The sequence below is a fragment of the Erpetoichthys calabaricus genome, chromosome 3 (assembly GCF_900747795.2).
Source record: "Erpetoichthys calabaricus chromosome 3, fErpCal1.3, whole genome shotgun sequence".
Classification (NCBI taxonomy): Eukaryota; Metazoa; Chordata; class Cladistia; order Polypteriformes; family Polypteridae; genus Erpetoichthys; species Erpetoichthys calabaricus.
Window position 1 is genome coordinate 302,318,654 of NC_041396.2, and position 24,485 is coordinate 302,343,138.

General features: G+C 39.3%; 2 protein-coding genes across 3 annotated transcripts in view; both read left to right on the plus strand.

The window, feature by feature from the left end:
• dgkaa (diacylglycerol kinase, alpha a) overlaps nt 1-24,485 on the plus strand; it is a 185,120-nt gene that overhangs the window by 78,322 nt on the left and 82,313 nt on the right. The gene's annotated exons all lie outside the window — the stretch shown is intronic.
• Nucleotides 1-24,485, plus strand: part of rnf41 (ring finger protein 41) — a 117,068-nt gene that overhangs the window by 73,421 nt on the left and 19,162 nt on the right. The window contains exon 3 of the mRNA XM_028798608.2: nt 20,091-20,207. Coding sequence (XP_028654441.1) covers nt 20,118-20,207 — 90 coding nt within the window. The 5' untranslated portion in view covers nt 20,091-20,117. The remainder of the gene's footprint in view (nt 1-20,090; nt 20,208-24,485) is intronic.

The following is a 24,485-nucleotide window of genomic DNA, read 5'->3' on the forward strand; positions in this document are numbered from 1 at the left end:
CGATACACTCTTCAAGACGATTTCTGAACGCTCACATTGCTCATTTGGCCATTTAAGGGGGAATAATGATGATTTCGTGGCAAATGCTTTAAGGTTTTGAGGTCGGTGTATGTATACCTTTGACTTGAGGCAGCCCCCCCAAGAAGAAATCGCACGGAGTGAGATCAGGCAAACGTGAAGGCCACCTGACATCGCCACACAGGGAGATCGACTTTCCCAGAAACATCTCCCGCAAAACTTGCATGAATCTCCGCACCATATGAGCTGTTGCTCCTTCCACTTGAAACCAGGTATCCACCACATCCATTTCTTCCAGTTGGGGCCGCAAAAAGTTCTCTAGCGTTTCAATGTAATGTTCAGAGGTGACAGTGACCATTGCTCCCCCCTCCTCAAAAAAGTAAGGGCCTACAATGCCAAATTTTGCAACGGCGCACCAAGCTATAACACGCTCACTGTGCAGGGGTCTTTGAAGATCATGAGGGTTGGTTTCCACCCAGTAGCGAATGTTTTCTTTATTTATGCAACCATTCAATGGAAACATGCCTCATCGTTGTACATAACGATGGCATGTTGATGAACGGTTTGCAGAATGTTGGCGCACACAACACTCTACAGCTCTTCCAGTCTCTCTCGGTGAGTTCCCGCACTCCCATCATTTTGTATGGATGGAAATGAAGGTCCTCATGCAAAATCAAAGACGTGATGGAAATGCCAAAGGCAGAAGCACGCTGAGCGTCTAGGAGACTGCAAAATTGATGCCCTTACAGCTTGGTTGTTCTCAGATGTTCGTACAGTCAGAGGATGACCTGGAGATTTTCTGTTCAATGTTGTACCTGTCTGTCTAAATTTAGCCACCCACTGAAGTTTTGTTTTCCAATTTGGGATGTCACCATTAGGATGAATGCTGAAGTGCATTCAGAAGGCGCTTTGAGTAGTGAAGATGGATTTATTGTTTTTGAAGAACACTTTGACAGCGAAAGTATGGTGCTCACTGGACCAAGGGATGCTGCAGAATGAAAACTATAAGGGATCGCCTGTCAAAGGACCCCCACCCACCCGAACCCACTTGGCTGCCTCTACCTCACGCAATGACTTTGAGAAATGTGGTACTCCATTTTGGTTCATCCTGTATAAGCCGGGCTTTAGATAAGAGTTACAGAAGTCCGCCATGCTATATGCAGCTATCCTTAAAAGTGACACCGAAGTTAAGATTATAGATGAAGAACTGGGTCTTTTGTTTTTGTCAAATTGTTTGTGATTAAGAGAATATTTCATGGGCCAAAGAGCCAAAACAACTGGTTAGCCTGCCGTGCTTTGCGAGTTTGTAATTTGGTTGTATGGAATTAAAGGTTTGTCCACCCATGTGGAGAATCGATGAACAAACAGGTGGGCCAGCAGGTGCAGGCCATCATCAAATTGGGGCACTTAATCGCTCAGGTAATGCACGACACTAAGCAGAGTTATTCTTAGACTTGCAAAGGGGAGGAAGCCTTTTGAAATATCACAATTGCGGGGTTTCCTTTTCATCAAATTGTTGAAAGGGTTACAGTTTGTTCCTTTTGATTGATAGAAGTGTTACCAATCTGAAGGAAATTGCAAGATTACAGCATCAGACATAAAATGGCACAAATATACATATAACAAAAATCATAATAGTCTCAATGTATGTTAAGAAGGTGCAAATACATATAACAAGAATTATCTAAATCTTGTTCAACAAAGTAGATATGTAAATGTAAAGTGATTAGAATTGAACTTATCCGTTACAATTTCACAACATAGGATGGCAGTCACTGATTTAGCACGACATTTACTGTTATGTAGATCAGATGGAAAAATTACTTTAGTATATTGTAAGTCTAGAATCTGACATAATAAAATAGCTTTGGGAGGCTGAATACTTTTTCAATGCTCTGTATATTGCACATTTTACAGAAATTCATTTTTATGGTGTTTCATTTAACGTTGTACTTGTATTCTTCGGCGGTTAGATGTTTAAGGCTTTAACCTTTTGTGTAATTTCTTTTTTGGCAGAAACCACTTTTTAGCTTTAACTGTGTGTACTCGAGCACTCGCTCTGTACAACATACTACAAATGCCCACAGTACACCAAATACAGTACCTATAAAAAATACTGATGACCTTAGAAGTTTCCCATTTTATTATTACAGTTTGTAATATTGAATCACAGTAGATCTATTTTAGCATTTCAACAGAAAGAGATGCCTTAATGTCAGAGTGAAAACAGATCTCTGCAAAATGTTCTAAATGAATTGCAAATACCAAATAAATAATTATTAATCTCATTAATATTTGCCCCCTTTAATATGATGCACTTAATCATCAGTAGTACAGTCAATTAGTTTTAGTAGTGCCATCATTAATTCAATTGAGATCACCTGCCTGGGGCTTCAGTTGACTGTATCTGTCAGTATGGTAGCCTAATTTACTCAATAAAGACAAAGCGAACACAGCAAGCAACTTGATAAAAAGCACAAGTCAGGAGATGAAGACAAGAAAATATCCAAGTCACCCTTTTAAATCAATTATGAAGAAATGGAAAGGGGTATGGCACAGCTGGAAATCTGTTGGAGCTGGCAGTCCACAAAACTGAAGAAGATGAGTGACTGAGGCATCCAGGAGAACTCTGAAGGAGTCACAAGCTACAGCGGCTCTGATTGCAAGGACTGTGCAGACAACAGCTGTACCCAGGTGCTTCAACAGTCACAGCATTATGGGAGAGTGGTGAAAAGAAAAAAAAATGCACAGGTCATCTCGGCTCAACTGGATGAAGCTCATATGGTATATTGAGACCAAAATCAAGCTTTTTGTCCTTCAGGCTAAATGCTGTGTTACACTGCACTTTATTAAAAATGCAACCTCCTCCCTGTAAAGCATCTCGGTGGCAGCATCAGGCTGTGGAGATGCTTCTCTGCCACATGTCTTCAAAAACTTTTGAGGGTAAAACAAAAGCAGAAAAATATGGGGATATCCAGGGGGAATATCTGATGCAGTCTGTAAGAAACCTGCACCTTGGAAGATTGGTTTTCCAACAAGAAAATGACCCAAAGCTTAAAGGCGCCACTAGAAAACAACAATTTTGATGTGGCAGAGTCCGATTTGAGCTCTCAATCCAGTGGAGAATGTGTAGCTGGATTTGCAAGAGGCGATTCACAAATGTTCACCATGACACCTGACAGAACGTGAACAGGTTTAAAGAAGACAAGGAAAATGGCAGAGCTGATAGAGACCGACCTCAGACTTGAGGCTGTCATGTCTTCTGTCTACTAAAACTGACTTCTGAAAAGAGTGAAGAATACTCAATGTGATTTAATTATTTTGTGTTTTATAATTTTTATTAATTTAGGCCACTTTACAGATACTTGTTTTAACTTTGATTTTTTTCTGCTGACATTCAGTTTTGTATAACAATACTTTTTATAGGCACTGCACCTTAAAACCAGCAGTCTTGTTATGGCTGCCAGTGCAAACGCCAAGATTTATGACCATAACTGCCAGCTGTCAATGTGCATTTTAATATACCATGGAGAGACTAACCCACAGGATTACTTACCTTTTAGAATTCAAAAAGCACCACTTCTCCCTTACTAAGACAGATGTTGGGCTCTTTTCAATACATTGCCATGCTGTTAACAGTTTAGTGTAAGTTCAGATGCATTTGGTACTTGCTGGTGTTCTGTTTAAAAATAAAAAGAACAACATTTGGCCAAGCAGACATGCATGTTTTCCAAAGTGACACTGTAGAAATTTAATGTATAAAGTAACAACAGTGTGTTTGAAAGACCTCAATACTTGGTTAGAATTGTCACTTGACATTTGTTTTGTAATCTCGGGCGTTGATGGAAATTGCCAAATGAAATGAATTACAGCGTCGTGATGTGTGCCGACCAAGCTGACACACATTCAAGGACTGATGCTTTGTATTTTCAGCGTGTGCTTAGCAACAGTACATGAGAGTCGTGAGAGTGCTGGCGACCTCTGCTCAGCTACTGAGGCGTGTAGATGTGTGCTTTATCTCAACTTACAATAAAGACCTACACATAACACAAAATTGTACATGCTGGCCCACGTAGGCATCCATCACACAACAAGGCTTTTGCAGTGATTTTCAGTTGCAGCCTTCAATTACATAATAGCAAATAAGGTGCTGTCATAGTGGATGCCTGTGACCAGCGATTGTGTAGTGTGATATCTCCAATGATTCATCACGACAAAATCACACCTGCTTTGTATTCTTGTTAGTCATAGAGTTGGGTGTGTGTGTGCATGTACAGTACATGCATGTATGTGAACACCAGTCAGTGCTCAGTCAGAAACTCCAATTTAGGCAATTCAACCTTAAGGAAAGATGGAGAGCTGGTGTTTTGGACAACACCAACAGAGGAGAGGCTTGTCTGTCTGATGTCTCATATTTGTTGTACCATAATAGAATGAGTAAAGGAAGCAGTCGGGCTGCAATTGAGGATGTTTGCACATAGAACATCCCAATTTTTCTAGTTTTAATTGAAATTTGAGCTGTTCAGTTCCAGTGAATAACCTGAGATAGGTATTCACCTAACAACCTGTTTCAGTAAAAACTGGAAAAATGGGTGTGTTTTGGATTGCGCCGTACTCTGTACATATGCCAGTACCGACTCTCTTAAACCTAAAACGCATAAAAGCTGCATACAAGCAAGTATATGTCTGTACACACACAGAATAAATATCTTGGCCCTCTAGTACTTCTGTTTTAGACACTTGTTAACTGTGCTGTAGGACACACATGGTGGCCACCTTGAACCCTGCAAGATAAATTTGATATGCACATTCTGTACCAATGCAGATCTCTCTGTAATACACAGTCCTTCTCCCTCACACACGTACTGTATATCACAAAGCATTGTTGCATTAACTAAGCCTGGCTTTCAGGAGTGTACATAATAGATCTTCATAACCACAAAGGTCTTAACTGTAACTTCTATTTCATTTTCCACACCAGTTCATGCTCTGTGGTCACTTGTAAGCCAATCCATTAAGCCTGTCCTGTGTCTTTGTGCTGCTGGACTCAATGAAAACTTCATCCCCCATAATGTTGGCTGCTAGTCAGTTTCTGTCTTGGACATAATGCAGTGGTTATCACAATCCTTGGGAGTAAAACTGTCTACTCCTACTGTTGAGTGCCACAAAGCAAAGTTGCAAGTGGAATAATGATAGCAGAGTACCATTCTTTTTTTTTTTCTTTTTTTTTTTTTCTTTTTTTTTTTTATATATAATTCATTTTAATCATTCCATACAAATAGATCAGTTTTTACAAAAAATAGGATTGAAAACAGACCCCCCCACCCCTGAGAAAAAGAGCATGGCCAAAAAGCTTGTTGTACCTTAAAGCTTGTAAACATACCTAAATTGAGTTTAATAGGTCAGTAGAGATGAATGGAGAAGAGAAAAAAAATGCGGAGAGAATTGCTTCCTCTGTGCTTTAAGAGCTTATTCTAAAATATTATTGATTTGATCCTGCAAGGTTTTGAAAAAGTTATATACAGATCCTCTAACTGAGAATTTGATTTTTTTCCAATTTCAAATAATATAAAACATTGGTTTCCCACTGACTTAAAAGAGGAGAATTAGGATTCTTCCAGTTTAGCAAAATAAGTCTGCGTTCCAAAAGTGTAGTGAATGCAATCAGTTTTTGTCCTTCTCCACTTTGAACCCATCTGGAAGAACACCAAGCACAGCTGTTAATGGGTTAGGAGGAATTGTGACACCAAGGCTGTCTGATAGGCACTATCACTACCAAAATTTTGGTCCAAAATGGTGTTAATTTGGTGCAGGCCCAAAACATATGACCCAGTGAGGCTAGGACTTGATTGCAGCGTTTACAGGTTGGATCTTGCCCTGGAAACATTTTGGACAGTTTTAAGTGAGACAGATGTGCTTGATATATAATTTTGAATTGAATAATTGTATGCTTTGTGCATATGGAGGTCGAATGAATTCTCTGTATTGCTATTTTCTACTCCTTTTCTGATATATTGATTAAGAAATCTTTTTCCCATTGTCCTCTTGGATCTTTGAAAGGGAGGGACTGTAAAATAATTTTATATGTTGCAGAGATAGTGTTTAAGTCCTCGAAATTGACCAATATTTTTTCCGGAATGGAGGAGGGTGCAAGATGAGGAAAATCGGGCAGGTTCTGTTTAATAAAGTTCCTAATTTGAAGATAGTGAAAGAAATGCGTAGCTGGAAAGTTAAATTTGGAATGTAATTGTTCATAGGATGCAAAGATGTTGTGCATATAAAGATCTCTAAGCAATTTAATCCCAAATCTTTTCCAGAAATTAAAAACTGCATATGTTTGCGAGGGTTGAAAGAGGTGGTTCTCTTGCAGGGGTGCCACAGATAAAAGATTATCCATCTTAAAATGCTTTCTTTCTACATTTGTTCCATGTCCTGAGTGAGTGAAGCACAATTTGGTTATTAGTATATTGGTGATAACTTGCATTTATTGGGGCACAAAGCAGGGAATATAAAGAAGTACTGCAGGATTTTACTTCTATTGTGGACCAAGCCTGTGTATGTTCATCTATTTGTGTCCAGGTTTTCATAGCTTGTATGTTTGCTGCCCAGTAATAAAACGGAAAGTTGGGTAGAGCAGACTATCATTCTAGCTAGTGGTGTCTGAGAAGGTCTATTTTAAGAATGAGCCTTTCTGTCTATAGAGTTGACCCTCTTATAACATCATGTATCTCCTGTGTGTTTTTATGTTGACCCCCAGACCATTTTGTTGATTACTAGCATGCTGTCCTTCATTGTTGGTCAACAGCCTCTTGACCTGCTGATCAAATTTGATGCTAGAAACGTTGTCACTGGTGGGCAGCCTGAATTTGGAGTGACCTGTTCCTCAGCCATTCAACACAATTAGAGAGAGCCTGGAATGACAAGGTGCTCTGCCCTCAAGTTCATAGTAGGTCACACAACCTACTAAAAGTGGTAAATGTCACCACCCATGCACAAGTGTTGCCTGGTTGGTGAGGGTTGGCCCTTCCATAGCGGACATTCTGTACACATCTAGCATCTTTCAGATGTGTCTCATACTGTTCACTGGGGGTCCATTATCTCTAGATGTTGTCCATAATGCTGGTTGACAACATGTTTTGTCCCAATGATTGTGGTGTCTGTTCTAAGCATACTTTTTAATGATAAATCCAAATGTGAAATCAGATTTATTTTTTCAATCAGACTTAGTTTTCTTGTGACACCACCTTCATATTTGTATTGTGTAATGTCTCCATGGAGTAAAAATATGAAAACATTAACAGTTGAATTTGTTTTTCTCTTTATCATATTAAAAAATTCTTAATTCAGTTATGGAGGCTCTTGGTCATGAACACAACATGAATGAGTACCACTTGTTCATTGAACAAATCTGCTTGAAAGCTGTCCTTTCCAATAACAGAAATAAATTCCTTTCTGTGCCAAAAATAACATGCTACTAAATGTGAAAAAGTCATATGAGAACATGACATTAACTGAATGTTTTCTAAAGGTGTCGGCAACATAAGTAGAATATATCTTTAGATCTAAAAGTGATTGGTCTTTTGCTTGATTACAGAAAATTCTGTTTTATGTGAACAGCAAGTACAAGAAAAACTCCCATGTTCAGAAATAGTGGCCAAAGGAAGAAAAATGTGGTGAACAGTCCACTTGTTGACCCAGAGAAAGTTTACCTTACTCCTCGGCGCATTATGAAAAGCTTTTGTTAAAGGGTTTAGGAACTTGGGGAAATACATTTACATGGATCAGTGGTACTGAGATTAAATAAGGCACGTTTGTAAGTCCTCGGATTAGAGATACCTGAAGAAGAGTTAAATGAAGTTGAGAAAGCAGCTTAGCAGAGTTTCAGAAGCGTGTGCTCAAACTTTTTGGGGAATCGCCGGACTGGGAACTATCCTGAAACAGTGAGGGATCAAGCAATGGGGTGCGATATGGCATTTAAAAATCATTTATCACAAGCTATTTCATCAGAACATTTCCAACATGGAGAAGTATTACTAAGGCAAGTAGAGTCCCAGTGTTCTGGCTGACTACTGCTAGATTCGTAAGAGAGATGATCCTTAGGTGAAGTACTGCAGGATAAGGTATAATTTTGTTTGTTTTAGAAGGACCATTCAATGGCTACTCGTTTGATATTTAGTTCAGATCTAACAATTCCAACCAGAATGCTGCTCTGACCTGAGCTGCACCCCAATGCAAAATAAACAGACCATAGACAGTCACTTTATTTAGAGGAATGAAACTTTTTTAATTTTTTTTTTTTGTGTTCTCTATTAAGATTGCAGTGTGCAGTGAATCGTACCGTTGATGATCTGTGTGTTAAGCACTACAGTGTTAGATGAAGAAGGTTCAGTGATCCATTGCAGAAGTTGATTGCAACATAGAGCAGATCTGGTACATTACTTTAGGAGTGATAAATAAACCCTGAGTGGGACGGTGTACTTCAGAATTCAGAGTGCTTTTGAGCTCCGACGGGCAGCCTGGTGACTTTGTGATCCACTGTCAAAAAACATTTTGGGATACTGCAGCATTCAAAGTATCTTATAATTATTCCATTCTTATTATTTGCTTTTATTGGAGTGTTTTTAATATTGAAAGTTTCATCACAATAGTATTTCAGCATAGTGAGAAATCCAGTCCTTACTCGGGGAAATCTGTCAAGCACTGGTTCCGTAGGACAGAGTGGCACTGCAGAGAAAGAAAGGTTGAGCATAGGTGACTGCTGACTGTGACCCAGAGAGACTCCAGAGGAAGTGCAGACTGATGCTATTAGAGATTTTGAGCTGGTAAAATGTGTCCTAATACTATAAAATACACAAAGTAATTAACAGAGAAGGGCATGCTTCAGTATAAAGCTGGAATAATCCACACATGAGTGTGTTAGTTGGCGCTTTAAGTTGCCACGTGAAAGCTGGTGTCCGCATGGCTAGGGTAGCAATTCACTTGAATGTCCAGACAAAAAGAAAAAAAAAAATGAGTTGCACAAAAATCAAGTTGGCAGTGCTATTGAATAACTGAAAGAGTGCAGCAGCCTGGGCTAGAAGTATAAACAGATTACGCTGATAGTACAGCTTCAATGCTGTAGCTCCGGAAGTTTCAAATTCAGTTGAATACAAATCTGAAGTAAAATCCAAATTTCACAGTAAAAGAAAGTGAGACGCTGTGAAAAAGTGTAAAGGCTTATACAGTGAAGGGCACCAGTTCTTGAGGTCCTGCATGTTTTGACACATCTGTCATTAAATGAGCACCTTTTAAAATCGGATTCCTGGTTCGTTTATCATTCTGAAGGCTGACAAATTTACTTTCTTGGAGTAAAGTGGGCTTCAAATCCTTCTTTTCACATCCATAGATGTTTGTTGGACTCCCTGGTTCAGATCTGGTCATCTTACATACACACACAAAAGCGAGATAACGCGTGTAATCCGGCTGAGGCAGAAGCCTGGTTTTCTTAGAAAATGTTTATGTGTGCAAGTCCACTTGTGTTCCAATGTCATTTTAAAAAAAAAAAACTGCACAAAAAAGAGCAAATCTAATAACAAGCATGAAGTCTGCATCTCCAAAGGAATATGGGGAACGTTATTTTCAAATATAACTTAGTTACATTACTCATTGCTTTTAAAAAAAAAAAAAAAAAAAAAAAAAAAAAAAAAAGAAGGTACTGAATATGGTATATTGTTACTTATTATTATCTTATATATAAATGTCTACATGTGGAAGTGTGTGTGTCTGTCCGGCCTGGTAGTGAGAGATTGAGTTAGGGTAAAGGTTCCACCTCAGAGGAAACAGAAAATTTGCTTAGCCTCTAATACCAGAAGCGGGGCCAGCACGTCAGCAAAACGAAACCTCAGAAGAAAGAAAGTCGCTTAGCCACTAACATCGGCAAAACAGTATCCCTTTTTCTTTTCCTCCTGCCACTAATGCACAAGCGATGCGAGCACGTCGGTAAAATGAATCCTACTAGGAGAGAGATGCCCAGAGTAGTCAAGAGTAGTTCCTTTCAATTACCTGACATCTCTGCATTTCATTTTTTTTTCTGATGATTTCAATAGTTTCTAGGACTCTGGGCTTTTTACAGCACGGACTTACACAGCTAGTATAAAATATAATGCATTACAAGCAATGTGCGTGTTTTTTTTTTTTTTTGTATGAAAATCTACACGTTTGACTGAACCTTAATTAAAACTGACCACAAACACTGCCACATTTAACAATTTTCTGTTTTATAGGTACATTTAATCCTTTATATGCTGTTAAGTCAGTAATGAACATCCCAGACCTGAGGCTCCGAAGATTACCCTATTTCAACATATCAATAGTGAATAGCTGGATTAAAACTAAATAGACAGTTTATTGTTGATATGTTTCTGTTACCAGATTGCATGCAGCACACTATTTTCTGCTTGGCTGTTCTATTTAGCCCTGTAAAGGAGCAGCATACAGATACATTTGCTTCTTGCCTTCCACCCACTGCTTCTGGGATGGTAATAACGCAGCTATTTTTACTTCATTATGTCACTTGTTTCTTTAAAAAGTAATCAGACAACATAACGTGTTACTTTTAATGTGTTACCCCCCAACACTGCTTCCGAGATTGTGCTGTCGAGCTTAGCACTGTATGTTTAGCTTATCAACTTAATTTAACGATTTCTGAAGTGTTGAGAGAGATTGTTTCAACCAGTAGAAGGAATAATGCGATCACTCAAATATTTGCCTCTGCAAATGTATCTTGTGAACACTTTTGCCATTTTCTACCCTTGGCCGCAGGATCCGTGCGTGAAGATAACACATGCACCTGATAACAGAATGCAGGAGACATGCACAGACTACGAAAGCCTTAAGTGTAACCCTAGTTAAGGGTTTACATGGCCAGATAACTGGGTTACTCAGAGATATTTATGTGCATTAACCCATGTTTCCTTAGAGACCAATATCCTAGTTTCACTGACTAGAATAAGGGTGCATGTGGCATTTTTGAAACCGGGTTTCACTGAATTATTAAAGCATATGTTTAGGAAATTTGGGAAGTACACAAAAGCTGTTTATGTTTGAATTGTGGTTGCTTAAACTATTTTAGCATCCTGATGGGAGAACTCCACACATGTGAAATAAAGCTGTCAATAGAACTCAAAAAGTATGACAAGTGAGATAAGACCATTTAGTCCACGGGCCACTCGGTTAGTGAGTAGTTAAATTATCTTGGTATCTCATCCACATGCTTTTGAAAAGTTGTTGTCATATTCTGCTTCAGCTCCTTGACTCGGTTTGTTCCGGTCTCCCACAACATTTTAATGTGAAGAAGTGCTTCCATTTTAAATGCACTTCCTCTTAGTCTAGAGATGGATGCATTTAATAGTTTTGAAGACCTCAGTTAATCCTTGCGGCATCTTCTGCACTTAAAACTTAGAGGTTTAAACCCATGAGTCGGATACACTTTTTATTCAGGGATGCACTCGGTTAAAGACGTTTTATTCCATGAGTCAGACACACCCGTTATTCAGGGATGCACTAAGTTGCTCTTCTCTGCCTGGCTTCTAGAGCTGTTATCTCTCTCTGTCCTTATTAGAGCTGTAATTTCTCTGTTGTTAATGTTGATTCCTTTCCTTACCAGAAGAGGGTGCCATAGGCTGCTCTTTTCTCTAGATCACAAGTACAGTGCTAGCTGGGCATTATGGGAGACTGCAGGTGTGTCTCGAGAATAGTGGGCACCATGCTATGTCTGATTTGAGAGACAGAGTGGGTGAGGGCACTGTTTTCTCACATATTCCATTGTGATTGTGCAACCAACTTACTTGTTTCATTTCAACTATAGATAGGAAGTGGACAAAAGTAAAAATGTGTGTATATATATATATATATATATATATATATATATATATATATATATATATATATATATATATATATATATATATATATATATATATATAAATATATATATAAATATAAATATAGTGCCATGGGTACAGTTATTGGGCAGTTTGGGCTGTATATACAAAAGCGTTTCTAGAGTACTCTTTTGATATAAAATGCTGCTACAAGGAAGAGAGCGTATGCCTCAGACCCTGTCATTGTTTAAGTGGATTGGCCAACTATGCGCTTTGTGGTGTTACCAGCCAATTTACACGTCAGACCTTTCATAGTACATCCTCTCAGTCTTTGGTAGTGAGCACAGTCCACAGCTATAACAGCATTTTAGAGTCTCTTTCACAATGTGCTTTTTTCAGGAGACTTGCCTTTTTTTACATTTTTAATACTAATAAAATCTTTATAAATCCACATGATAACAGAAATAGTTTGCCTAAAATGTAAAATATTCCAATTATCAAGCTCCTCCTTAGTTTTTCATTATTTTTAGGTAAGGAGGTAGAGTTGTTCTTTTCACCAATCATGTTGTCAGTGTATCAATATTGTGTGCTGATTAGCACATGCAAGTTAGATATGACAAGAAAGCTACTCAAGCATCCATTCCAACCCTGCTGGCTCTCCCTCAGACGTCTTGCCCCACCCAGCTTTCCTCACTAACAACCCTTCTCCTCCTCATTGTTTATCTGTAATTTATGCTGCATGCATTTACAACAGATGCGTTCAGATTTTTTTTTAGGTAGGGGAGACAGACATTTTGAGAATAGGTAGAGCTCCTCACCAATTATGGCACCAGAGTGTGACGATGTGCTGTGTATTGATCATCAAAAATTCCATGGTACTCTGTACACAGAACAGTAAACTTCTAATGGGAGATGATTCTGCCTTTTCATAGGGACTTTTTAAAGCAGTCTTTATATTGAACCACTGAAAAACTGTCTTCCAAGAAGTCCTTAAGTTTATAAAGCAGCTTGAGCATATTATGTCGTGATGTTGACCTTATACGTTTTATTGAATAAAAAATGGAAAGCACAGTTGTCAGTGCTGCTTCCTCACAGTTCCAGAGTCCAGGGTTCAAATCTAGCTGTCTTTTTAGCATTTGTATTTCCTCCCCCATGACTGTATATAATCCACATACCCTCCATCACAAGATGCAATCATTGGGTTAATTGGCATTTCCAAAATCGGCTCAGCTCTGTAACAGACTGGCAGCTGAACCAGGGTTTAATAAACTGACTGATTTTATAGAGTGCTGCTTAACCCTGACTGGGAGAAAAGATGGAAGCACCTGTCATAAGTAATGCTTTCTCATTAATTTGTATTGTACAACTGCATAAACCTTGATTTTCATTTTCATACAAAGTACATCCCACAAAGGCTGCATAACAAGTAAATGAATTACAAAGAGAATAGTTAAACAGATACATACACTATACAAATAAAAAAAAGGTAATGTGCTAGTCCCTATGAATAGATTAAATTACTATTAACATGTTTTTCTAGGTCTGTGATGGTTATAACAGTAAGTCCAATGCTGCAGTCAATGGTCCTGGAAGGAGAGAAAAATAAAAACTCCATCCGGAGAGATGCTGGGGAAAATAAACCTGCAGGGGTTTAAAGGCCAGGCAACCAGCTAGACTCCCCTTGGCATTCTACCAAACATAACTGATAAAGTAATTCAGTAGTATTATGAACATTGAGTTATATGAAAAGCTGTATCATGTCTCCTTCCATGAATCCTTATTTTTTTTCATGTCTAGCTTCTATATTGCCCGCCAGTAAGGAGAAAAAAAATATTACATATTATCTTTCATGATAGGTAATGTCTTATGATGGAGTGTATGGTGTCCTGTAGTGGGAGGCATTATTTGCCAATGGCAGGGGGGTTGTGTGTGTGTGTGTGTGTGTGTGTGTGTGTGTGTGTGTGTGTGTGTGTATGGGTTATTAGGTTAGGGTCCCCTCTTACAGATGTGGTACAGTAAATAGATAGTAGGTAAAAATCCAATACACGATTTGAAAAATGTGTCTTTGCAATCGGAGAAGTGCTCAAAGTACAAATTACTGCAAGTTAACTTAAAAATGTAAACATGTTGATTACACAGTCTAAAATACCCTTATGATTTCTTATCAATGAAGGAAAAAAAAATCTTTTAAGAAATGTTATTTTCAATTATTACCTAAACTGGCAAGTCACATGATCACCAACACCCACATCTCTCTATTATAATAAAAAAAAAATCCTGGGACAACATTTATTTATATAGCACATTTTCATACAAATAATGTAGCTCAAAGTGCTTTACATGATGTAGAAAGAGGAAAAAAAAAAAGACGAAATAAGAATTAAAATAAACATAGAATAAAAGACAAAACATTTTTAGCCTGTGACAAGACATGACTTTTTCAGAGAGATACTTTCAAGTCCCGCAAGACGAGACTTTGTGCCACGAGATTTTACCATGCCCCAGGTCGGAAATAAAAGACAAAGAGTAGATGACAAAGTAGAACTTCGTAAAGAATTCAGAAACGTTGGTACAATACACATGCAGACCAGGTTAGAGAATGGAAGTACGAAAATTCGAAAGTCTCAAAACAATGATAGTAAAGATTGCATTAGCGCAATAAACAAGCAGAAATTATTACTCAATGAAATAACAGAACAGCGAAAAGAGATTGAATATATTGTTCAGATTTAAACTTTAAGTTGGAGACTTGTAGATCGTCTTATTCGTTTTGCCATCAGGGAAAGTAGTTTTTATTCCCAATGAGGAGGCGTATGTTGGCTGGTGTGTAGCTCAGGCCAGAGGGGTTGGCGAGCAAAGTGATATTATTATTAAAATAATATTGCCAAGTAACCAGTCACTCCACAAAGGGGACGTAATATGCTAATTACCTTGGTGTCTTAAGGAGAAAAGGCTGCTCCTGTGTTGTCGGGTGTGCTGTTGGTGTACCTGAATATCAAAGACATTTGTGCCTGAAGCCACTTAAATCTTTGGCACTTAAAGCATTGCTTTGTGAAGTCTTTATCTTTCTATGACATCAGGTAAATAGGTGGAATTTGCTAAAACTCTGCAATAGCTTTACAAAGTGGGGGGGGGTGGGGGCAAACTAGAGGAGCCCATTCCATCAATCAAGTCAGTTTGTATAGCCCATAGCTAAAATGTCCAAAAGAGCTAGCTATTCATTTTTGCCAACACAGATTACCCAAAACTGCTCAAACATTCTTGGCAATACACCCAAAAAATAAATAGCCCTCTGTCCAGTCATGTTTTCTCCCCAAATAGAAAATATTAAAAAAAAAAAAAAAAATCACCAGATTTGGCAACACTGGTGTTTAGCATTCTTTTATTATTACTATCGATGAAATTCATTTTTTTTTTTTTTTTTTGTAAACCTAAATGAACCAACCTTTTGTGACATCCAACCAAATTATGTCAATTGTACTTGAAACTAGGTTGCACTGTATACCACGACTGGGCAAGTACTGGGAGGGAAAAAAAAAACCATTTTAAAACAGTATCTTGCCAGCATTTTGGGATTTTTAGTATCAGAAGTAAACCCTGCACTGTCCTTTCATTCCTCAAACAACCCTCCCTCAAATGACAATTGCTATTGCATTTGTAGAAAAACATCTGTTTCATAGACTTGACAAAACAAAACTATATGCATTCGACATGATCAGGACTTTACAGGGGTATTATTGCTTTATTGCGATTAGGACTTCACCAGGGACACTCAAAACCCTTTATTGCTCCCACGTGATGGGGACTTTCTTCATGGCTATCAAGAAGGAAGAGGACCATAGTGCAATTCAATGGTTTCGCACCCCGGGGTAGGCCTAAGTAAGATGGAGAGTTTTCTGTTGTTTGCTGTTACCATTTTGGTACCAGTACTAAGGTATGAAATCTGGTATTGATACCAAAAGTCTACATTTTTTAGTACCGATCCAACACTACTGGAAACACATAAGGCCTACAAATCATGTTCATTTTTGGTTGAATCAAGTGAAAGAAGCCACATAAGAACAGATTTTAATGGTGATATACAATAGAATACATTTCTGTGATGCTGTTAATAAAGCAATCAAATCCTTTTGTATTGTTTCTGTGTCGTCCTAATGTGACACCCAAGAAATTTCAGTCAGTTTGTACTAGAAATTAAAATGTAAAGTCCTTAAACATACTTATTTTGTATAAAGTCCGTTTAAGTTAGCCAAGTAATAGTGACATACCCTGAAAGTTGTTTTGAGTGTGTTAATTAAGTCAGCACAGCATAAAGGAGACCAGGGTTCACATCCTGGATCCTCCATGCTCAGATATTTCAGGTTCTCCCTGTGTCTGTGGGAGTTTCCTCCCACAGTCCAAAGAAAGACATGCAGGTTAGATTGATTTGATGATGAGAAATTGAACCACGCACCGTGTGTGTGTGTGTGTGTGTGTGTGTGTGTGTGTGTGTGTGTGTGTGTGTGTGTGTGTGTGTGTGTTTGTGTTTCTCTTCATCCTGTCTTGCGCCCAATGCTTGCTGGGATAGGCACCAGCCCACCTCCAACCCTGCTCAAAGATTAAGCGGGATTAGAAATTGGTATGGCATGGCACTATTGAAATGGGGTAAGAATGGCAGGAATATAGTTGCTTTGGGGGTAACGGGAAGTGATCGTGTTCTTGCCCCAAGATTAACACGGAAGGCATGTTGGATTTAAGGACTGCAGTTGCTCAGATCTCGCAGTTCTCGGTCGCCTCAATGAATTGCAGTCTGTGACTAAATCCCAAGTTGCATAATTAGAGTAGCACAAGTTGAGGATTATTTTTGCAGCCAGTTGACATGAAGAACACAGGAGCACCACATGAAAGTAAGCAAATACCATAGACTCTGTTGCAGTGTGCCCCCTTTGGAAATTTAGATCGATAGATACTTTATTAATCCCCAAGGGGAAATTCACAAACTCCAGCAGCAGCATACTGATAAAAACAATATTAAATTTAAAGAGTGATAAAAATGCAGGTATAACAGACAGTAACTTTGTATAATGTTAACGTTTACTCCCCCGGGTGGAATTGAAGAGTCTCATAGTGTGGGGGAGGAATGATCCCCTCAGTCTGTCAGTGGAGCAGGACGGTGACAGCAGTCTGTCCCTGAAGCTGCTCCTCTGTCTGGAGATGATAATGTTCAGTGGATGCAGTGGATTCTCCATGATTGACAGGAGCCTGCTCGGTACCCGTTGCTCCACCACAGATGTCAAACTGTCCAGCTCCATGCCTACAATAGAGCACAATACAATTTATAGCTATTCACTACCTTTTATTTAATTTGTTTCAAGAATGGATGCCACAGTGCCTTCACCCCAAGGGCCTCCCATTCTGTAGAATGGGAGCGTACTGATTTTTGGGCCACCACTCACTAACGATCAATGGTAGGAAGCATGCTGAAGCAGTGACAATGCTTTTTAACAATGACAACAACTTTTATATAGCACATTTTCATTAAAGTAAGTATGTCAGAGTGCTCTGCAACAGTGTTTCTTAAACTATGGGTTGCAACATTTGTGGATTACAATTCTGGAAAGCTTTGGTTCACCGCTTGCAAAGTTAAAACAGACCCCTCAAAGGATGATTGATGGTGATTCTCCAGAGGTGACCAATTGAGATGACGATCAGTGACGATTCGCCAGAGAGGAATGTGATAATGATTGGCCGCTGTTCAGATCATGAAGACACACAGCAGGCAAAATTGGATTGTGAGAGAAAACAGTTTAACTGTCACTGCTCTACAGTATATTCAGTTATCTTTAGAACATTAGAACAATTTTAATGAGAACGAGCCATTTGGCCCAGCAAAGCTCACTAATCTTATTCACCTAATTTCTAAAAAATAATATCCAGTCAAGGTTTGAAGGCCCCTGATGTCCTGCTCTCTAACACTTTACTTGGTCACTTATTCCATATGTCTCTGGTTATTTTTGTCAAGAAACCTTCCAAACATTTGTGCCGAATTTACCCTTAAGAAGTTTCCAACTTTGCCCTTGTGTTTCAGTTGAACTCATTTTAAAATAACAGCTGGGATCAACTGCCCTAATTCCTTTCATAATTTTAAACACTTCAATCAGGTCACCTCATATCCTGTTTTTTTCCTTAAACTAAAAAAGTTCAGCTCTTCCAAGTCTTTTCTCTTTGCTCATACCTTGCAGTCCTTGTTACCAGCAAAATATCTTTTGCTCTCAATTAATTGATTTTATATAGTGCCTTTACACAAACAGTTAATTAGTTTTATGTATAGCATCTTCCACAGCAATAGGCAAGTATTCTAAAGAATGGCTGAAGGGCCTGTTTCAGTTACTGGTCTTCTAGTTGTTGTGTTTTAAAATGTTGCTTCACAAGTGCATTTAACACCATGCAGCCTTAATTGCTGGGGGAAAAGCTTTGGTCAATGCAGTGTCCTGGATAGTGGACTACCTAACTGGTATTTCACAGTTTGTGCGGCTCAGTGGCTGCATGTTGGACACCTTCATGAGTAGTGCAGGATGTCCACATGGAACTATACTGCCACCATTCCTGTTTACCCTGTAAGACCTTAGACTTTTACATACAATACTGAATCATGTCAATTGCTGAAATTTTCCAGTCATACATTACTTCATCAGCAGTGGGCAGGAGAATGAATTCCGGTTATTAGTGAAGGATTTTAAGTGGTATAAACTAAACCACCTGTTCCTTAACATTAATAAGACAATCTGTCAGTCCAGCTAAACCAAGCTGGCATTGATCCCACCATGTCACAAACAGATTTTTCTTTTTGTCGTCGCCTCATCTCTATTTTTTACTTTTTAAAAATTTTTAAGCAACATTTTGCTTGAGTGTATAAAAAGCAGTTAAAATGGATTGTTTCCATGTAACATTTTTACACACCTGTCACATTTATCTGATAAACGTTGACTCACATGGCCCCCCAGCGTGGTAATTCTCCGAAACATGAATGTGTTGACTGCGGGGAGTGAGGGGGCTTCACACCATCACTTGTTTGCATTTCCAGATGACTTGTCTCCCGGCTGAACTTTGTCTGTGTTCGCTCTTATTTGTTCTAAAAGCTTCAGAAATGATGATGAAACATCACCTGGCTCAGCAAGTTGACACCGGAGTGGGCGTTAGAGCAAGTGTGAGAGAGAGAGAGAGCAGGTGGGCAGCGAGGGAGCTTTCACTGCCAGTGAATCTGTCAGAAAGCTCAGTTTAGAAGAACCTCATCAGTTAATATTGATGGTTCAGATTAGAGGATTGTGCATTGTGAAAGGCATTCTATAAAGAGGCACAAGCTGTTTATTGGATATCACATTGTTATTAAATGCTGCCCTATTGTGCCATGGTGGCTTAAGGAGTTGAAGTTATGTACAAATGATCTCTGTTCAGCTCTCATCCCATAGTGGTCTGTTCAGTGTGTCTCCCAGTAGTAGATAATGTTAAACTCTGTTCTGAGATTTTTCAGGTAAGGAAGACAGAAGTAGTTGTACTCATTAGTCATGGTGACTGAGAGTGGTGACATGTGGCTTTTTCATTAGCATATGCAACTTAGAATTTCACTTAACCCTGTAAATCTGTTTAAACCTTCCAGTCAGCTGCCCACTCAAGCATCTAGTCCTGCCCTACAGGCTGCCAATCAAACATCTTGCCCAGTCCATCCTTCTTCATTACTGATAACTGTTCTCCTCCTCATAATTTAATTTTTGCATGCCTGAATTTAAAACAAATATGTTCTAATGTTCAGGTAAGGGAGACAGAAGTTTCAAGGGCTAATTTTAGTCACTAATAATCATGGCACTGGTGTGTGCCGATGTGTTGCATCTTAATTAGATATGTCCAGGTAAGACTCTTAAAAACTTACAAATTGCTTTCCAAGGTGCTATACAAAGGAGAGTCATCTGTCATGTAGGTTTTGCATGTGGCAAGTAGTTGCCATTCCCAAGCACTTTCCAAAACAGTTCAAGCTAGTAAATGGCTGAAGCGCAAATGAATGGCACTCTGTGCTAATCCTATTGCTGTCGCCAAATGTTTTCTTTACAAACCACAGATGATCTAAACGGTTCTTTAAAGGAAGTGTCTTGTTACATGCCTTAGTAAAAGCACTTCTGCATCATTTTATGGACCACTGTGGTGCTCACCTAATCTGTCTTTTGTTTCATTTTGCAGGGTCTTTTCTGCTGCCAGTGATACGCAATGGGCTATGACGTCAACAGGTTCCAGGGTGAAGTGGATGAAGATCTCCTGTGCCCTATTTGCAGTGGGGTTTTAGAAGAGCCGGTACAAGTAAGTAGTCCACTTTGGTTATACCAGGCAGGGAAATGGTGGCTGACTTGTTTAATCTCTTTCCAGTGACCGAGAATCTTACATGTTGGCTTAGTAAAGTAAAATTATCAGCAACAAAGTGGTGTCTAGGAAATCTTGAGCAATGGCTGTTTTTACCCAAACACTTTGGCTATTTATTGTTGGTCTAACGCCTTTTTGAAAGTACCCCTATTCACTTGTTGTTTTTTTTTTTTTTTTTTTGTATTTCCCACAAGTAGTGCTCTAGCATGTCAAGCAGGGGATGTACAGTATTACTTCATAAACACTTAAGGGGCACACTGAACATTGAAGTCTGCCTGCTTACTTGTCACTCTTGATTAGGTGCTACTCTTTTGCTTCTGTGAAAGCCAAACATTCAGATATCCGTACATCACAAGAGAAATGATGATGAAGCAGAAAGTAAAGGGATGCTGGGAGAATAGGAATTTCAAACCGGTGCCAACACTGAGTGTATGTGTGGGAGGTCAGTCACCAAAAGAGACAGCAACTTATAGAAAGTAGCTGCAAAGCCACTGCAGAGCCAGAGAAGAGAGCAGGCTGGCTGCACTGGAGGGAGGGTAGAGTGTGCAGGGTGATAAGATTGGCTGTTCTCGGCTGTTCTCTTATTAACGGGAGTTGGCAACCGGCACTGTCGGGTGAGTTTTGAGAAGATACAGGGGGCCAGAAGCATCGTCTCGTCTGCCTGGGCATGCAAGGTAGGGAGGGCCTCTAGATTTCTTCTGTGCAATAGAAAGAGGAGCTGCGGGAGGTGCCTTCGTGCCCCTGAACAGCGCACACACACAGCATGCCTGGGCTTTTCGCCATATTTGGTTTGCTGCTGCTCTTTCTGTGTGTGCAGTGAACTAGCGGTGGTTTTTGGTGAGAAGTGCTCTGGACACACAAGATGCATTTCCCTATTTAGCCATCTGTCATGTGTGGATATCGGAACAGTGCATGTCTGCTAGGTTTAGTGGGCTGGCAGGGCGTTTTCCTTTTCTCTGTTATTATCAGTCTTTGTCTGGACTGATGCCCAGGTGCTGCAGATGTAAAATCCCATGTATCTCAGGCTGGATTTTCTGTTCTATACTTTGAAACAGTTAATTTTTTTCTTTTATGATGGTTGTCTGCTGGAGTTGATGTGCATGCCTACACATAGTAGCCTTTGGCCCATTCTTATATAGCACCTTTCACAAGAAAAGGCAGTACAGTAATGTTCCACCTGCTGTCCAAACACCTGCTCATGCTGTCAGCTTTTAAAGTAAGCATTGAAGTACCCAGCAGTGGCGCCCTCTTCAGAGATGCTCTGCAGCCATTTTCAGCACACATTATCTCTGTACTGGAAAGAACTAAAGAGCTGGTTCAGTAAGTGGATGGCAATGTGTGATGTAAAACTGTGTTTTTTTTGTTTTTTTTTTGTAAAGGAGGTGGACCTTCTTTGTGTATTGGTGCTCGTTCCCACCCCCCAACCCACAGCCCCCCCCACCCCTCCAGACAACCTCATTTTTAAAATACTCTGCACACGCTGTGACATAGTACAGCACACACATAACCACTTGCTTGACAGACTGCACTCTATCCACCACCCTTTAGTTCTAACATGCACCATAAGAAAATGAAAGAAATGATGGAAGAGTTTTACTCAGTTAATTGTTATTAAATTTAGTAGAGTGCAGACATGGATGTCCTTAAAGAGTGGCTCATTCTTTAAATGTTTTGGCATCCAAGGCTGGCATGGCAAGGGGCTTGTGGGGTTTGCAGTGAGGGGTGGGGAGGTATGACTGTTTCATTGAGAAACCTGTCAGCATTTTTAGTTGTGCTTTTAAATTTGAGCCATAGGTTGTGCCACTCAGACCCTCCTTTGAAATATTTCCCATTCAGTTTAGTTTGTTCTTCATGGGGTAAAGTCATTCAATGTTCACACAAATTAAAACATGTAATTCCACGAAAAGCACAGCCTTACAACAGTAATTCAAATGAAACAAAAGAAGAAAACAGAAGTCAGCCTTATTGGTTAAATTTAACAAAAAAAAAAAAAAAAGTCTGCACAAACGCTCTGGTGTTTGGAGAAGAAGCAAAATTAGCTACATTTTTTTCCAATTGGGCAAATTTATCACTCGTAGGCTTTTGTTTCCAGTGAGATGGAGCCTGAAGTTTATAATTAACCCCTGTTTACATGACAGAGTTGCTGATTGAAGACATGGACAAAAGACTGACCACGTCAAGCATCGGAAATGCAGAGTGAGAAGAAAAATGGTTCAAACATGGAAACCATCTGCTTGCAAAGCCCTTTGTGCACTTAGATTCACTAGTACCATCTCACATATTATATTTGTCCATCCTCACCATCACATCCTCATGGTTGCACTATTGCTTAGCCATCCATATTTGTTTTCGAAATTTTTTACTGGAATGTGATCGGCTCAAGTGTGTCGGCAGTCCCAGCTCCAGCTTCCAAGGTAAATGGGGTGCAGCATTAATCATTCAAGACAAACTTTCTCAGTCATTAGGAAGCTCAGTTCACCTACAGAACAAAAAATACAACTCGATATAAAAATAAAATCGCCAGTAGTTCAGTTTTGCCCATAACAGATTCATGAACGTTGAAGAAAGCTTCCTTTATCATTTTTTTTTTCTTCTGTTTTTATTTCTGCTTGTAACTTTTCAGTAGTAGAGAGTGCGTGAAATGAATGGACGAGGGCTTCGCACTGCACGGAGGTCTCACTCCTTGTGTGATGTGAATTACTGGCTAGTGTGGCTATTTGCCTCTTGAAAAAGTACAAATATTTTATGGGCTCAAGTTGAGTAGGCAAAGTGTCCTTTGAAATATGGTAGTCAATGCAGTTTGCAAACCTCTTACCCTCTTTGCTTGTCTGCTCATATGCTATGCCTCAAAACAGCAAAGTTTTATAGGACTTTGCTTAGCATTGAACTGTTTTGACCAGGGATGTAGAAGAGCACATTACTGGCTCTGCACATGCCACTTTGGTCATGTTTTAACTGTAGATGTTATATTGCTTGAACTGTCATCCTGGGGAAATTCAACCATTTCGAAAACAGCAGCACTCACCCTACCTGTTGTAAACGCTTCCTCTTCCGATCTTTGCTTCATTTTTTTAATCATGCTTAACACCTCCAGGGTACATGAGCACAGTTGACATAGACACACTTACAGCACTGTAGATTGTGTGGATTTTATTTAATGTTTAGAAGAAGTTATGGGAAATTTAAGTAAAAGCGTTTAACGTCACGATCTTGAATTTTGCATATTTGATTTTTATTAAACAGCAAATCAAATCATAAATTTGGTAAATTGGTGTGCCACATAATACTGCAGCTTTTAAACAGACCATAGCCAAAAAAGCACTGCATAAAAAAATTGCTTACATTATGCATTAGTCAACATGCGTGTTCAAACCTGGGGGCATCGTATGCAAAGCAGGAGCAAGTCCATCATGGGGCCTCCTCATACATACAGCTGCACTCAAGAGACAATTTAGGTGTGTCAGACTGATTGGAATCCGTAATGTAAATACAAGTAATTGCAGTAGTTAGTGTTGCTGGCTCACAAACAGTTCGGTTACCATTTGTGTTGACTTGGCATAATTGGGGTTTGTGGGTGTAACTCTAGGTCCTCTGTGAATTTTTTTCTCACATTCATGTGTGATGTTAATTTGTGATTTGAATTTGACCCAGATACAATGCTGAGGTTTTGCCAGAGTGGACGCTGTAAAAAGGACTTTGTTCTTTCCTGTTGCTGAAGGAACAGACTCTCACCTTCTGTAACCTAGAATTGGATTATTTTGGTTACATATTATATTACGTATGTGTGTGTATGCTTGTGTGTGTACACACAGGAGGCATGGCAGCGCAATTATGTTCAAATCCTGCACTTCGTTGTTGATCTTTTTGGAGTCTGCACATTCTTCTTGTGTCTCCATTTGCTTTGCATCCACATTCCTAAAGAGCTGCAACTTTGGTGGACTTGTGACTCAAAATTGGCCATGTGTGGGTGTTTGTATGAATGAACCCAATGATGGAGCAGTGCACTGACCAAGACTGTATGGTACCTTGTGCCCAGTACTGCAGGGATAAACTCTGGATCCCTATAGCCCAGCAAATAAATTTATATATAGGGTAAAGGTGAGAGGGCAAATATTTATTTATATTTTGACCCTTCTGTCATTTCTGGCTGTCCCATGTGTCATCTCCACTAACTCTCTTCTCAATATGCCTGCTCTCATGTGTCGAGAATTTGTTCCT